The sequence below is a fragment of the Cannabis sativa genome, chromosome 8 (genome assembly GCF_029168945.1).
Source record: "Cannabis sativa cultivar Pink pepper isolate KNU-18-1 chromosome 8, ASM2916894v1, whole genome shotgun sequence".
Classification (NCBI taxonomy): domain Eukaryota; kingdom Viridiplantae; phylum Streptophyta; class Magnoliopsida; order Rosales; family Cannabaceae; genus Cannabis; species Cannabis sativa.
In genome coordinates, this window is record NC_083608.1 from 35638662 (window position 1) to 35657027 (window position 18366).

General features: G+C 34.0%; 2 protein-coding genes across 2 annotated transcripts; both read left to right on the forward strand.

Annotated features, from left to right (window-relative positions):
- The first annotated feature begins 11116 nt into the window (after positions 1-11116).
- Positions 11117-12496, forward strand: LOC115698623 (36.4 kDa proline-rich protein). Its single transcript, XM_030625745.2, has one exon. The coding sequence runs from the start codon at positions 11385-11387 to the stop codon at positions 12243-12245; it is 861 nt and encodes a 286-aa protein (XP_030481605.2). The 5' UTR covers positions 11117-11384; the 3' UTR covers positions 12246-12496.
- A 172-nt stretch (positions 12497-12668) lies between these two features.
- Positions 12669-15803, forward strand: LOC133030285 (uncharacterized). Its single transcript, XM_061102870.1, has 2 exons — positions 12669-15311; positions 15605-15803. Exons 1-2 carry the CDS (start codon positions 14045-14047, stop codon positions 15637-15639), a joined length of 1302 nt encoding a protein of 433 aa, XP_060958853.1. The 5' UTR covers positions 12669-14044; the 3' UTR covers positions 15640-15803.
- The last annotated feature ends 2563 nt before the right edge of the window (positions 15804-18366 follow it).

Genomic DNA, 18366 nt, shown 5'->3' on the forward strand with positions numbered 1-18366 from the left:
TTTTTATTTTTCAGATCTTTTTAGGGTATAATTTTATAAATGTTAAATTAAAATTCATATTTAAAGATATTTAAATTAGTAATTTTAATTAAATAAATATATTAATATTAAAATAAATAAATTGAAATAAGTATCAAAAGAAAATACACCCCTTAAAATAATGAGCTTTAGTTATAAGGATATTCTATCTCCATTGTTGGTTCTACATAGTTCTTATTTTAGTGAGATTCATCCTTAATAGATGTTCGTTCATTAGCAATTTAACGTCAAAGAATCTCAAAAGATAAGTATTATTGTATGGCTTTTATTCTTAGTCACTGTTGGGATTTTATGTCCTAAATAAAACCTATTTCAATATAATCTTATTCGTTATCAATAGAAGATTAGAAATCATTTATGTTTACATATAGTTTTCAGGTTTAAGGTTTAATATACAATTTCTGATAAATCTAGAACATATAGTTATTCACAATTACAGTGATGTCAATACAGTGGAAGGTAATTGTGATTATATGCTTCAAAAGTTTATGTTTCACGATTCATCAGTGCATTAGATTTACACTGATGTGATAGTTAGGGATTAAGTTTACTTACACCTTGGATAAGTGTTATGTTCTTTCTAGGACATTAGCAAAATATACTAGTATCGGATGTATGGAGTACACATTGAACTGGGACCGATATTGATCTTGGTAAAGGTATTATATGTTGGAAATTATTTTACCAGGATCTTAGATCTACTCACAAGTATGTTTATTAACATCCTAAATAAGAACTTTCTAAAACGATAAATTAAACACATATAAAGTTTAAGAAACCTTACATCGGGTGCAGCGGAATTAAATGACTCCTTCCATTCAGATCTCTAACCCTTGTATCCTTTCTGTAGCAGAGTATTATCAAGATCTAAACCTGGATCTCTTTCTCTGAATCCTTGATGCTGAATCTCCTTTGCTGATGATCTTTCTTCACGATCTTCCTCACTATGATTGAGGTATTGCTTGCTGTGTGTGGGCACTACTCTAATCACTAGGGTAGGTTCGAAATTCTAAGGAAGAAGAGAGAGAGTGAGTGGCGGCTAGGGAAGAGAGATAGGAGGCTCAGGTTTTTCTGATTCAGAAAGTGTAATTTTCCTGAAGCCTTCACTATCTATTTATAGCATTCCACTAGGGTTAGGTTTGAATTATTTGGCATTAAAATAATAAAAATATCAACTTAAAAAGCCTATAAAGGTGGTCGGCCATGGCTTAGTGGATTGGGCCTTACTTTTTACAATTTTGCAATTTTAACACCTTCTGTATCTGATTTTCTCAAAAATGCCAATTTCCTAATTCAACCATTTAAATGCCAATTCTAACTATTTAATAACTATAAATAATTATTAAATAATATTGTCATTTATCATATTTATTAATTGAACCATACAAAGTATCATAATTAACAAATATGCCCCTATTAACTCTTTCTTTACAATTTCGCCCTTACTTAGTGAAAATTTCACAAATAGACATAGTCTAATTTGTGAATTATAATTGATTAATCAAAACCAATTACATGAGTCTTACAAACAATATTATCTCAACTAGTGGGGGGACCATGGGTCTATATAACCGAGCTTCCAATAAGTAGATCAAGAATTTAGCACTAAAATTCACTAACTTATTAATTCTTCGTTGAATCCACGCATAGAACTTAGAATTGCACTCTCAGTATATAGAATGCTCTATATGTTCCACCATGTAGACACATCATTAGTTATCCATTGTTATAATCCTAATTTGATCAATGATCCTCTATATGAATGATCTACACAGTAAAGGGATTAGATTACCGTAACACCCTACTATGTATTTTATCCTTAAAACACTTGACCCCGTATAAATAATATTTCAGCTTATGTGAAATGAGATCTCCACCATTTATTTTCGTTTGGTCAAGCTCGAAGGAGATCATCCTTTGCTTACTATTCGCCAGATAGAAGCTATAGATTCCATGTTTATGCTAGCGCTCCCACTCAATTGCACTACCGTGTTCCCAAAATGTACGTATCACCCTGACCTAACACTACTAGAAAATTGGGTTTTAGTGACACACATTGAGTAACTCTAAAAGTGTATAGTGACACTTCAACGCGCGTCACTAATGAGGCTGACTGGAAAAGCAGTTTTCAGTGACACTCCACACGTGTCACTGAAACCTTTTACATTCATTTTATGTGCGTCACTATTTCCTTTTTTTTTTATTAATATTTTTAAAGATATAGTGACACACCAAAAGTGCCACTATATTAAATATTTTTTTAAAAAATATAATAATTAATTTTTTTAATTCAAATTTTATATATTATAAATAATAATTTATATTAATTATATATAAATATAATAAATAGAACAATAATAATTTTAATTAATTAAATGTAAAATTTATAATTAAACCATTATAATAAATTTTTTACAATTATACCAATAATTTATAACTATAAAATTATATAATACCTATTATAAAAAAAATTAATCTGTAATAACATACAATTATCTTTATTAATATATAAATATATGTTCAAAGTTTTTAAGTAAATCTCTAAATACAAACTATTTTAATGTTGTATAGAATTTCAATGATTTCAACAAATACAATAGAAAAAATTAAAATGAAAATTTGATATACATTACACAAGCATAATATTCAAAACAGTTCAAACTATACAAAATCCTGAAATTAATAAAACACATTTTGAACAATAAAAAAACTACACAAAAAAAAAAGTCAAATCCTTGCAGAGAACTATCACGCTGTCGAACGCCAAAATCCACAGCCGTCGAACACGAAAGTTAAGAGCCACAGCGAGCTTCAAACATCGTCAAGAACGGAGGCCAAGATCCCTGCACATAAGAGAGAAAGAGAGAGAAACAGAGAAATGAAAGAATAAGGAAAAACTGACCTTGGATTTCGAGGTTGGCCGGGGATCTGAGAACTTCGGTGCTGGTTTCTTGGTGAGAACTTCTGTGCTGGTTTCGAAGGAAGGTGGGGCACTGGCTGGCAGCAGCGATCGGCGAAGAAGAACAACATCGACGAGATCAACGAAGAAGAAGAGGAGGAGGCCTTAGTCGTCTGTTGTCCGTCCTCCGTCCTCCGTCGTCCGTCGCCAGAGATGGACTGGCCAGAAATCGAAAGAAGAAGAGGCCAGAAGAAGAAGAAGAAGAAGCCAGAAGAAGAAGAAGAGGCGAGAGAGAGAGAATTCCTAGGGTTTTTTTATTGTAAGAGGCGAGAGAGAGAGAGAGAGAGAGAGAGAGAGAGAGAGAGAGAGAGAGAGAGAGAGAGAGAGAGAGAGAGAGAGAGAGAGAACCGACTATACAAGTCAGCTTTTTTATTCTTCCAAAAAAAAAATAGTTTTTTACAATTATTATTATTTTTTTTTTTGAAATGCAATTATTATTAATTTACACCCCATTTATTATTATTTCTTATTTTATAAGTCAGAATTTTTAATAAATAAAATTAAAAAAATAAGTTAAAAACTTTAAGACTTTAAATTTATTTAAAATAATTAAATATATAATTATGATATAGTGACACACTATGCATGTGGGCATACCTTTTTTGAGTTCTCCTAGCGTGACTCTATAGGTCAGTATTTTTTTAAAAAATAAAATTAAAAGAACTATGGGTATTAATTTTTAGTGACACTTCATAGTTTTAGTGACACACATTACACGAGACTAATACCAATATTTAGAATCTAATTGTGTGTGTCACTAAAAATCATTCCTAACTCTATAGTGACACACACTTTAATGTGTGTCACTAAATAGTGTCACTAAAAGGCCAGATTGTAGTAGTGTAAAAGTAGGCTTAACTAACAAATCAAAGAACACGAATAGCCTTTCAAGATTGAGCCTAATCATAACAGGATTAAGATCATTTGATCTAGGATCAACTTGGCGATATTGACTTGAATAGATTTTACGGTAAGTTTAATTAAATCTAAGTCAAAGTTCAATATCGGTCCCTTCCGATGCATACTCCATGCATCCAACCTGAGCTTTACTTTAACCAATGTTCTGGAAAGAACATAGTATTTCTCCAAATACAAGTAAACTCTTGTTGTAGATTATCATATCAGTAAAACCCTGTGTTTGATAAATCTAGGAAACTTTATTCACATAGTCATGTTTACTTTCCAATGTGATGACAGCACAATAAACATGATCAAGTATGTGAAAAGGGTTTAAGATGAATTTATAAATCAAATAGACAAGCAATTGATAAAGTGAACCAAAACATACACAAATGAATGAAAAATACTTCTGTTTCTTTATTGATGTTGAATAAAATAGATTACATTGAAATGGAGTTTTATTTAGGGCATAAAACCTAACATTATAATCTTACCGTTGTATCTTTCTAAGTCAATATCACCGGTTGATCTTAGATCAAAAGATCTTAATCCTAATATGGTTAGGTTCGATCTCAAGAGTGTTATTTATGTTCTTTGACTTGTTAGTTGAAGCTCGTACGGGTGAACACATACATCTTGGAAACATGATGGTATAATTGAGTGGCAGCGCTAATCATAGATATAGAATCTATAGCTTCTATCTAGACATAGAAGTGAAATGATAATTTCCTTCGAGCTTGGCTTAATAGAGATAAATAGAAGAGCTCTCATTTCATTATTTATATTAGTTTACTGAAATATCATTTATAGGTAGCTAAGTATTTTAAGGATAAAATACATTGAAGGGTAGGACGGTAAATTTGTCCATATTCGATATAGATCATCTTTGGAGAATCTTTGACTATTTGGATTAGAGCAATGGATAATTCATAGCGTACCTATATCTTGGTACATATAGAGTGTTTTATATAATTAAGAGTACAATTATGAATCTATAGTGGCGCAAGAAGGAATTAATAAGTTAGAGAATTTACTTGGTGAATTTTAGTTCTACTTATTAGAAGCTTAATTATATAGGCCCATGATCCCCACACTAGTTGAGATAATACTACTTGCAGACTCATTTAATTGGTTTTAATAAGTAATCAATTATATTTAAAAATTAGATTATGTCTTATTTATGAATTTTCACCAAGCAATGGCTTAATTGTGAAGAAAAGAGATTTTGGGGTTTATTTGTTAATTAAGAGACTTTATTAAGTCTAATTAATAAATAATATAAATGGTAATTTTATTTGATAATTAATTATAATTATTAAATAAATAGTTTTTACATGTATAGGATTGAAATTAGAAAATATGGCATTATTAAAAGAAGGATATATAAATGGTTGAAATAAAGTGGCAAAATTGTAACTATTGAAGCCCATTTAGTGGTCGGCCACTTAGTTGATTTTCGCTCATTATTTTATTCTTTTTTAATCCATATAATTAAATCCTAAACCCTAGTTAAAATACTATAAAAAGAATATGATGCTCTCATTCTCATCCAACCCACCTTAACCAAACTAAATCTAGTTTTCTAACTCCGTCAAACAACTAGTAGGTGAGAGACTCCTTTCATAGTGATTTCACCCATCTTGTTGTTCTTCATCAAACTTCGAGCCTATAGTGATAAAGTAGTACCATGCCCACACATAAAAAGTAAAGTACTCAATCATAGTGCGAAAGACGGTGGTTAACCAAACCGAAGGAGAGAAGGAGATTTAGGTTCAGATCTTGTTATTATTCTGCGACAGAAAAGAATAAGGGTTAGAGATTTGAGCGGAAGGAGTCATATTATTCTACTACCATCAATGTAAGCTTTTCTAAACTCTTATGTGTTTAATTTCATCGTATTAGAGAATTCATATTTAGGGTGTTAATCAAGATATATGTTAGTAAATCTAGATCCTGATAAAATAAGTTCTAACAAGACTTGGGGATAGCTAAGAAGATACTTGGAATAAACATTAAAAGAGAAAGGTCTCACTGGATCACATTATCTTAGATTAATTACCGGAAGAAGGTACTAGACAAGTTTGTGTTAAGCAACTCCAAAGTTGTGTCAACTCCCTTAGCACAACACTTCAAACCATCCATGGCTCAATCACCAACAACTAAAGTTAAAAGAAAACACATGAGCCAAGTGCCTTAAGCTAGTTGTGTGGGAAGCTTAATGTAGTCAATGGTATGCACAAGACTTGATATTGCACATGCCATGAGTGTTACTAGAAGGTACATGGCCAATCTAGGGGAAGAACACTGATCTGCACTTAAGTGGACAACAAGGCACATTAAAGGAACACTGAATACAGGATTGGTGTTCAATAGCAAAGATCATTTACATGGAGATGTAACTGGGTATGTGGACTCTAATTATGTTTGTAACATACACACTAGAAGATCTCTAACTAGTTTTGTGTTCACTGTCTATGGAGGATGTGTTAGCTGGAAATCAAACTTGCAGAAAGCGGTGGATTCATCATCAATAGAGGCAGAATAGATGGCAGCCACAAAAGACATCATTAAAGAAGCTATCTGGCTTAAAGGAATGCCAAGAGAAATGGGAATATACTCTAAAGATATCACAGATTTCTGTGACAAGAAAAGTGCTCTGCATGGGATTTTTTATGAGAGATCAAAGCACATGCATTGACATAAAACTGCATTTCATTCAAGACATAACCAGTTCAAAGCAAGTTCAAGTCAAGAAGATAGGCACAAATGACAATCATGCAGATATCTATACTAAGAGCACCGCTAGTGACAATCATGTAGATATCTATATTTAGGGCATAACTAGTGATAAGTTTAGACATTGTCTAAACTTTCTGAAAGTCAAAGAAGCCTAATGTCTCTTTACAAAGACAACCTAAATTGGAATTAGAAAGCAGCTCAGCTCTTTATGCTAGACAAAGTGTTCAAATGATCAAACTAGGTAGAATTATTGAGGTATGACTAACATGTGCCACAACTATTAGTTAGAATAGTTTGTAATTGACCTCAACAGACTTTACTAATCCGATAGTTAAGTTAATTAAGTCTTCAGCCTTTTAGGAGGTCTGAATGACACTATAAAGAGGGATCACATGTAATATGTTTAATTGAGAATTGAAAGAAGAAAAGAAGAGTGTTGGAGGGTTGTGAAAGATACTCTCATGTGTTTGATTGAGAGATCTCAAGTGAGGTTTATGTAAGGAGCAAGTCTCCATCGAGTGAAGGGTATTTTTGTCCTTGTGTTGTACCTCTGTTCTAGCATTAATAAAGTTTCATATACAACAATTAAAAGAATTCCTTCTCTCGTGGATTAAACTCATGATCTCCCTGATTGTGTAGTCCAATCACGTAAGTTTTTGTGTTCAATGTATGCTTTCAAGTTCGAGTTTGTTTCGTTCAATTTGATTCATTCTTTGATCTGTTATTGCTTGATTTGGTGTTGTGTTTGGTTCTTGTTGGGGGTTTGAGACTCTACAACTATAAAACTTTAATTTTTGGTAATCGAATAAATATTATGTGTGATCGAAAATAATTCGAAAAAAAATTATAAATTAAATATTAAAATATTCTATTTATATAAATATTAGTCAAAGTTATTACCTTAAAAAATAATGACATTTTCTTAATAAAATTAACAGAAAAAATATTACATTTTTAATTAATATGTAAAGATGTATAAAAATAATTGTGGCCGACACAAGGATGCATTAAAAGGAGAGAATATAAATTGATTGATAGAAGTTAATTTTGGGAATTTAGAAATAATAAAAGAAAAATCTGTGGGGGGAGTTTTGTCACATTATACTACTTTTTCTATGGTAGAATAAATTAAGTAAAATTCTGATATCACATGGGTATTTATGATGGCTATTATATTATTACTATATATATATATTATTCTAAGAGATCCTTATTATCACGGACTTAACAGTCACTAGATGCTAAAAATCATTCTCCATTTCCAAACCGCGTGTTCTTAGATGGGTTCATTTTGTCGCAAGAGAATTAAAGTTGAAGAAAACTGTAGCTACTAAAAACCTAAAAAGATTTATTGTTTAGTACCCAGTTGCCGCAAGTTGTGTAATTATCCATCTCTATATCAACAATTTGAAGAATTGACTCTTATATAATATTATAAAAAAATTATGTGAGTCGGAGGATCAATCATGCATGTGTGGCCTGTGGCGTCCCTTTTAAGTCAATATTTCCCGACAAGTTATAATAAACAATGACAAAATATAATTATTGATCGATTATATATAGTACGTATACATGCATGTATCAAATGCTACAATTTTACCTCACATAATCATACAATTACCATTTGCGCATAATAATGACAGTAGTGGTAGTACTGTAGCTGCCAACACATTATTAATTAATCATTCATCGTAAATTTTAGTAATTGTACTTTGCTCTATCATTTATCAAAATCCAAATTCCCTAGGTCCATAAATCATTATAAGTGATGCGTACGATCCATTATATTGTTACCCAACATATTAAATAAAAGAGATATGAACCGCAAAATTATTTAAACTCTATGATTAGTGATATCGGATTTCTCATTTCCTTCTTCTTTCTTCTTCTTTTGCGACGAACTCAAGGATGAACTAGCGAACTCCTTCAACTGCGGTGGTATTGGCGAAGAATTACAGGAGAGGGCGAATTCAGTTCTGGCGAGAAAGAGAAACTTCAAAGAAGAGTTGGGTCTCGAGGCTTAGAGGGAGGTTGAAGGATTGGGTTTGTGAGGTTAAGAAGTCAGTTTTGGGGTTCGTTTCGTTTGAAGGTGGCCGAAGGTGACTTTCTGGAACTATGCAAGAAGGAGAATGAAAGAGAGAGGGAGTGCGAGTGGAAATTAGGGTTACAGTGAGAGAAACGTAAAAGAAAAAGTAAAAGAGAAAAAAAAAAGAAAAAAGAAAAAAAAATATATTTCTAATTATTTTTTATAAATTTTAAAATATCTAATTAATTAAAATTAGGTGAACTAATTAAAATTTGCCACGTGTATACTTGTGTATACTGTGGCATGTCTACCATGGCACTTAACAGAGTCTTTTGGCCGAAAGGGGTAAATAGCTAACAAAATGAGGTTTGGAGAATTTTACAACCAAAATATCGGTTTATGTCATTAATTAAGTGTCACTAATCATAGAGTTCAGGTAGTTTTTCCGTTAGTAGGGTTATTCATCCAATCCAATCCGCATGCTCTGAGTGCATCCGAGATTCGCACTAACTGCGGATTTTATATTTTGGATCAATATCAATCTGCTTAATAGTGCAAATTCAATCTAATCCAATACGTAAAAATGCAGATTGAATCGATTATTTTGGATTGGTTACTTTCAATATTAAATTACTTAATATTTATGAAAAATAATTTCTTTTCACATAATAACAGCAACAAAATAAAATAAATTATTACTATTTTATGTCTCCAACAATAAATTAAAATAAATAAAATGATAAATTCAAAGAAAAAAAATATATATGTATAAAGAAATGTTTAATTTTGTTTTAAATTGTATGTAGAAAAATTATATATATAAGAATTGAATATATATTTGATATATTAAGTTTTGAAATATATTTGTATTATATGTATTAGATTTTTAAATTACTATTTTTTTACATTAAAATGATAACATTATGTATAATTTTTTATAAATATATGGAGATTGAATTAGATAGTGGTTATTTTTATATGTCAATCAACATCCAATTTGCGCTTTACGGATTTGAATGGATTGGATCGTGCAGATTGGATTAGATTTGTTATTTTATGAACATCCCTACCTACTAATGTTCCCCACTAAAATTTGTCACGTGTACACTTGAGTACACTATAGCATGTCCACTGTGACACTTAACAGAATTTTTTGAACGAAAGGGGTAAATAGCTAACAGAAATGAGGTTTGGAGGGTTTTAACACTAAAAAATCAATTTATGTAATTAAGTGTCACTATTATATAGAGTTCAGGTAATTTTTTTAGCCAATATATCCTCCACTAAAATTTACCACATGTACACTGTGGTATGTCCACTGTGCAACTTAACATAGAACATTTTGATCGGAAGGGATAAATAGCTAACAGAAGTGAGATTTTGAGAGTTTTACCACTGAAAAATCAGTTTACACTACAAAAAATAGCTACTTTTCGTGACAACATAATTTTTTTGTGATTAATGTGACTTTAATTAGTCACAACAAAAAGTTACTTGTGACTAAAACATAGTATTTAGACACAAGTTGTCACTATTTTAATTTTAGTCACAACAAGTATTGTGACTAAAAATACATTTAGTCACAACAAATTGTAATTTTTATGACTAATACCTTTAGCCACGAACTTCTTAATGGCAACATATGAATTATGATTTATAATTAGTAAGAACTTTTTTACTTTTAGTCACAAATATTATTGTGTTTTAAAGTAAAAAATTATGTAGTGTTAATATGGTTAAGTGTTACTAATAATAAAATTTTAGTAGTTTTACCATGAATATTCTAATTAAAACTAATAACAATATAATACTTATTTACCAGTGTTGAAAGATATAACCACTCTCTGTAGTATTATTGGCACAAGCGAATTAATGGATTATATGGATGGAATTTGATAATACTTTTGTTTTTAAATTTAGATTCTTAATTGAAAAATTAAAAATAGTTTTATAAAACATAATTTTAGAAATTATTTTTACTTTTTTAATTTTAAAAATAAAAAACTAATCAAAAAAATATTATCAAACGCACCGTTCAAATTATAATTTTTTTCAATAAAAAAACTATTAAATAATTAAACGATAGCTATGATAATGATTAATGGTTTCACCCAATATATAGTATACTAGAGTGGTGTCTCTTGGCTTACTAATTATTCTCATATCTTAATATAATAAGATTTAACGTTACATTATTATAAACACACTGCCAAATCCAATATATTTTCTAAAGAGCATTGCTATTGGGTACCAGTGGTGCTTAGTACTTTCTAAATGTGTCGACTTACAATTGGCTAGCGATACTCTATAAAAATTATCATATTAAACTATATGGGACCCGATACTTAATTGCACCAATAGCGATATTGACACGTAGGAAGGTGCTAGGCACCAATAGTGCCTTTAGCATTTCTCTTTTCTAAACCATCACATATATAGTTCCTTCGTATAATATCTATGACTACATAAATTGGAACAAACTATTATTGAACAACAGCTGTACATTACAGTTTTTAATATAGTCAATAATCAAAATACAGTGATTTAGCAGCCCACTTTGCCACCACGCACATATGCAATCCAAATAACCATACCTACCGAAAAATCTCTATCAAGCTTTCCTATAAAAAGGTCATTTTAGTACAGAGTTTCTCAAACATTTCACTACCTTTTCTCTCTCTCTCTCTCTCTCCAGAGAGGGTACAGTGGATTATAGCAAAAATGGGGAAGTATGCTGTAGCAACCACCTTCCTCCTCTTGCTGAACTTGGGTACCTTACTCACTGCCTTTGCTAACTCATACTGTCCACCACCGGAATACCCTCCAAAAATTCCACCCAAACACCCACCAAAGGTGAAGCCACCATTCCACCCTAAACCACCAAAACACCCTCCTCATGTCAAACCACCATATGTACCAAAACCACCAGTGGTGCACCCTCCCAACCCTCCTCACGTCAAACCACCATACACACCAAAACCACCACACGTCAAACCACCTTACAAACCTCCACACATCAAACCCCCACCCTACGTCCCCAAGCCACCCATCGTAAAACCTCCACCCTACACCCCTAAACCACCTGCAGTAAAACCACCACCCTACGTCCCCAAGCCACCGGTCGTGCTACCCCCTCCTTACGTACCTAAGCCTCCGGTCGTGCAGCCACCTCCTGTCGTTCAACCACCTCCGTACACTCCAAATCCACCAGTGGTGACACCGCCGCCGGTTGTAAAACCACCTCCTTCAACACCATCGCCAGTAGTACCTAAGCCGAGTCCACCTGTAGAAACTCCCTGTCCTCCTCCGCCCCCAGCACAGCAGACTTGTCCCATCGACACTCTAAAGCTCGGGGCTTGCGTGGACGTGTTGGGTGGATTGATTCACATAGGTATCGGCGAAAGTGCCAAGGAGAAGTGTTGTCCTGTGCTTCAGGGTCTAGTAGACCTGGACGCGGCCATTTGCCTCTGCACCACCATTAAGGCTAAGCTTCTTAACATCAACATTATCATCCCTATTGCTCTTCAGGTCCTCGTTGACTGTGGGAAGACTCCTCCGTCAGGTTTCCAGTGTCCGGCTTAGAATCGTTGTCGTCATCATCATCGTCATAGTTGATTAATTTAATCGACTTGAGAGTGAAAGTTGTTTGGTTAATTACTTTTCAGGACAGTGTAAGGAAGAAAAAAAAAAGTTAATTAAGAAAATTCAGAATAAATGTATAAATAATGTTCCCGTTATTAATATTGTTTTTGGTGTTTGTTTTGTACCTTACCTTGGAAATCGTGTGTAGCTACCAAAGAGGTAATGAAATCAAGAGATTTACTTCTTACTAATAAGGAGATATTCTATCGTTTGTTTGTTAATGTTTCTAGTTTATGCTAGCTAATTCTAATTAATAAATCTTGATCATTACAAATTTGATTATGTCGTGACCTTCCTCTTTTTTTGTGAATTTATTGTTGTTATTATATTATCGTTTTTGTTATGAACCACGAGTCTAGGTTTAATATTACTCTCTTTTTAACGTTGGTCACTGCTCGGCTCGTGAGTCTGTCGTCTGTCCGAATATATTGACCTCATATCGCTTGTCTCATTCGTTTTCTCTCTCTCTCCCAAGCAATAAAGTAATCTATAATTTCAAGCGACATATACATTGAAGCACTTTATACTAAATAATTGATCATATGTATATTTTTTTTTATGTATAGCAATGTATAATATATGTAAGCTCTAAAAATACGTACTGCAGTACTGTATATGTACCTTATATTTCATGTGATCATGATGACTTGGCATAGAGGAGATATAGTAATCGACAAAAAATTCGTAAATAGCAAGAAAGTGTCAAGCAGAAGCGGACAACTGCCATTTTTCGAGCCAAAATAAAATATTATGGCATCCTAAAAACATAATAGTATGGCGCCACATAATAGATCGATTACTCACATCCCCCAAATATTGAAAAATAATATATGGTACAAAACAAATTGAGTGTCTACCTCCACATCTTACAATAACTTTCTTGAGCCAAATAAATATAAACAAGTGATTTAACACAAATTCAATTTTAATCTAAAATAAAATCAAATAACCAAACACAACAAAATACATCCCTATACAACAAGCAGACCAAAACCAACTAATTACATGTGAGTAAGGGTATATTATGTAATTTAAAGCTCACTTTGAGGTAGCTTCTTAATTATATTGCAAAACACTCTCTACTCTTCACTTCAGCGTATTTTTAATTTCTATAAAAGCTATAAAGGATAACCTATTGTAAACACAATTGTGTTTCTATTCCTTCAAACACTGTACACAATAGCAACAACAACATGGTCGCAAAAATATCAGTGAGAATGCTCCTCTTTCTGCTGTTAATCCAAGTACACCAGCCACCAAAATCAAGATGCCAAACAGAGGTTCCAAGCCAAAGCCAAGAAAAAGAACCTTGAGTCTACTAAGAAAATTATTGGATCTAACTCACCTTAACAAAACTGGCTTGTTAAAAGAGAATTTCTCACTTTATTAAATAGATCGAGTATATATCACCAGTAAATGTGGACTCTAATACGTTCCCTCCCGCACAACATGAACCATATTGTCAAACAATTATGAATAAATCGACATTGGCGACATCCAACATTACCAAATTATGCCCTCTCTGATACCATGTTAGAATATTAACATTGCAATATCAGTTGGTTGTTAGGATTAGTTACACAACCTCTTTCTGTTATATTGTTACACCTGTAACCTTATCTTTTCTTGGCTACTAAGTGCTATATAAACTCAATCCCTCATTTGTATTCAATTAGACAATCAGAGCAATAATAATTCTCTTCCTCTGTTTTCTCTCTCTCTCTCTCTATAATTCTCATATGGTATCAGAAGACACCTTGCCCACCGCTTCCATGGCAAGGCCCACAACTCGATCACAAGATGGTGCTCCTCCATCAATGGCTGATCAAACAATAGCTGAGATCAATTCTGATCATCCTCCAGCTCCCAATCACAATTCCTCAGCAGTTCCTCGGCGACATCAACAGGTTTCTAACCAGAATCAAGAACCTGATCTGGTTCCAAATCAAGAAACCTCCGCCACTGCTGCAGATAACAATACAATAATTCCTGCTGTTCGCGATCTCACCGAAGATCACTCAAGCCCGTTCTTCCTAAGCACGGGAGATCATCCTGGTTTGGTCCTTGTTTTGACTGTCCTCACTGGAACTAATTACCAAGCATGGAAAAGAGGGATAACGATGGCTTTGACTGCCAAGAACAAGATCGCATTCATCAATGGCAGTCTCCCTCGACCTGAAACTAGTAATTTTTCCCTTAATTCTTGGCTTCGTTGTAACAACATGGTTATGTCCTGGTTAGTGAATTCTGTTTCTCCTGAAATAGCTCAATCGATCATGTATTTTGACCTAGCCACTGACATGTGGAATGATCTGGCCGATCGTTTCAATGAGGGAAATGGTCCTCGCATTTTCCAACTCCAAACCCAATTAACCCGATTACAACAGGGTGATCTTTCTGTTTCATCATACTTCACAAAACTTAAGTCCATTTGGGATGAGTTGAAAGAATTTCAACCCATTACCTCTTGCACTTGTGGAGCCATGAATTTTTTTTTTTTGGATTACTATAACCAAAACCGAGTTCTTCAGTTTTTAACTGGTTTAAATGAGTCTTTCGCTTCAGTTCGAGCTCAAATTTTGCTCAATGAACCACTCCCCAATTTGTCTCGAGTCTTTGCCATGATAATCCAAGAAGAACGCCAAAGGTCTCTTGGTTCTGTGGAAGTCCCTTTAGCTGTTGCTTCCAGCTCTAATAATCCACCAAGAAACAAGAAACCACGCCCTTCTTGCTCGAATTGTGGCAAACCTGGTCACTTGGTCGACAAATGTTATTTTCTACATGGGTTTCCCCCCGGTTATGGTGACAAAAAGAAGCAAGAAAAGAACAAAGGCAAAGCCAATCTTGCTTCCTGCACCAATGAAAAATCTGATGCAGAGACTTCCTCACTCAACAATGATATCTCCACCAGATGCCAACAATTGATTTCATTGCTCAGCCAACAACTCAGCAATAATACCAATCCTGAACCTACTGTCATCACACCAGCTGCATCAAATTTTGCAGGTAATACCCGATCCTTCACTTGGGTAGTTGACAGTAGTGCTACACACCACATGTGCCATAACATAAATTGCTTTACTTCTTTTTCAAATAGCAATTATCCGCAACATGTGCTTCTCCCTAATGGTCAACAAATTCAGGTTGTTAATGTTGGTACTGTCCAGATTAATCCTTCACTTACCATTTCCAATGTATTATATGTCCCAAGATTCACTATTAACCTCTTTTCTATCTCTGAATTTGTTGAACATACCTCTCATTCCATAAATTTCTTTAACAATTCTTGTATTATACAGGATCCTATCCGGAATGTGGTGATTGGAATTGCTAGAAAGCATGGAAAACTTAACCTGCTGCAACAAAGCTACCCTACTGCTGCAACTTTTTCTGTTGTTTCTTTCAAAAATAAAACTGTAAACCAATGGCACAATCGCCTTGGTCATCCATCTTTGTCAATTACAAACTTGTTCAATAAAGAGAATAATATTTCATCTCCTTTCACTAATCACGTTTGTCATATTTGTCAATTGGCCAAACAAAAAAGGTTGCCTTTTATTGCTAACCATAACTTTGCAAGTAATTCATTTGACTTGGTTCATATGGATATATGGGGCCCTTTTCATATCATTAGTACAAATGGATATAGGTACTTTCTCACTATTGTAGATGATAAAACTCGCTTCACTTGGGTCTATATGCTCAAAAATAAATCAGATGTTCAAACCATAATACCAAATTTCTTTAAAATGGTTTGCACTCAATTTTCATGCACCATCAAAGCCATTCGTTCTGACAATGCAAAAGAACTGAACATGCAATCTTTTTTTGCCTCAAAAGGCATCATAAACTACCACTCTTGTGTCGAAAGACCTCAACAAAATTCCGTGGTAGAAAGGAAACATCAACATATATTAAATGTGGCTAGAGCTCTCGGTTTTCAATCCAATTTACCCTTGGTTTATTGGCCTCACTTTATACAAACTGCCACATACCTTTTAAATCGAACACCGTCCAAATTACTTAAAGGAATCACTTCCTATCAGCTCCTTCACAACAAACCACCACAGTATGACCATTTAAGAGTGTTCGGTTGTCTTGCATATGGCTCTACTTTGCCTTCAACAAGACACAAATTTACTCCTAGAAGTCGAGCTTCAGTGTTCATTGGTTATCCTCAAGGGATGAAATCCTACATGCTCCTTGATTTAGAATCCAAACAAATCTTCATTTCACGAGATGTTGTTTTCTATGAGCATATTTTTCCCTTATTCAATCACTCATCTATCTCTGAGATTCGTGGCTTATTCCCAGATGTTGTCCTTCCCACTGTTACACCAGTTCAGCAACAACATACTGCTACAATCATTAAAGATCATATGCCCTCGATCCCAGTTTTTTCACACTCAGACTCAGCACCCGTTTCTCAACCAAGTGCTACACCAGTACCTACCAACAATAAAGCCACTGAATCATCCACTTCCATACCAGTGATCACAAACAATGATCCATTAATGGACACCACCGCTAAACCTCCTGAGTCACAAATACATATACCAGCAACTACAATCAGTCCCTCCCAGTCCATTCCATCTGTTGCTGTACCCGAAACAACACTTGTCAAACCTACTGTTCCTAAAACAACTCGATCTGGTCGTGCACTTGTCAAACCAGATCACTTAAAGGATTATATCTGTCACACAACTACCACAGATTATCCCATAGAACAATTCTTATCCTATATCAAACTGCATCCTCAATTCCGAGCTGCAGTTCTTGTAGCATATTTTGAAATAGAACCTCAAAGCTATGTTGAAGCCTCTCAATGTAAACATTGGTTGTTAGCCATGGATAAAGAAACTCAAGCTCTTGAAAAAAATCAAACTTGGGTCATAACCAAACTACCTCCTGGCCATAAGGCAATCGGTTGTAAATGGGTTTATAAGGTTAAATATGATAGAAGTGGGGCTGTTGAGCGTTTCAAAGCTCGTCTTGTAGCCAAAGGTTACAATCAAAGACAAGGCATTGATTATTCCGAAACATATGCCCCTGTAGCCAAGTTTAACACGCTCAAAGTATTTCTGGCTCTTGCTGCAATGCATAATTGGACTGTCCATCAATTGGACTTTAACAATGCTTTCCTTCACGGAGATCTTCATGAAGAAGTATACATGAAAATTCCTCCGGGATACAAAGCTCCGCCTAACACAGTTTGTAAACTCAACAAAAGCATATATGGTCTTAAACAGGCCTTAAGACAATGGTACAGCAAACTCAGCTCTACTCTCATATCAGATGGTTTCCACCAATCTATATCTGATAATTCATTATTTACCAAACAAACATCCAATATGTTCCTAGCTGTCCTTGTTTATGTCAATGACATAATCGTGGCTAGCAACAACTCCAATGCTATTGTGCATTTTAAATCCTACTTGCATGACAAGTTTAAGCTTAAGGACATTGGCACCATTCGGTTTTTTCTTGGACTAGAAATAGGAAGGACAACCAAAGGCATTTCTGTTTCACAGCGGCCATTTACACTCCAACTCTTACAAGAAACCGGTTATATGGGAGCAAAACCCTCTTCCACTCCAATGGAAGTCAACCTAAAACTCAGTAAGGACAAAGGTAATCCTTTACCTGATCCTACTTCTTACCGCAGTCTAATTGGCAAACTAATTTACTTGACTATAACACGACCCGACATTTCATATGTCGTGAATCATTTAAGTCAATTTTTATCTTGTCCTTGCATTCCACATCTTCATGCTGCTCATAAAGTGTTGCAATACCTCAAAGCCACACATGGACAAGGTCTTTTTTTCCCATCAAACACTTCCCCCACCATAACAGCTTTTGCAGAGACCAGTTTATCACCTTCCAATGTTCAAATCTCTTTTTTCTCTGATGCTGACTGGGGAAGTTGCCAAGATACTCGAAGATCCATTTCTGGTTATTGCCTATTCCTTGGCAAGTCTTTAGTCTCATGGAAATCCAAGAAACAACAAACCGTGTCCCGTTCATCTGCTGAAGCAGAATATAGGGCCATGGCCCATGC

Coding starts and splice junctions, on each gene's coding strand:
- LOC133030285 (XM_061102870.1), top strand. CDS start 14,045: ATGGTATCAGAAGACACCTTGCCCACCGCTTCCATGGCAAGGCCCACA. Junction 15,312..15,604: donor AGCTGCATCAAATTTTGCAG/GTAATACCCGAT, acceptor TGTATTATACAG/GATCCTATCCGGAATGTGGT.
- LOC115698623 (XM_030625745.2), top strand. CDS start 11,385: ATGGGGAAGTATGCTGTAGCAACCACCTTCCTCCTCTTGCTGAACTTG.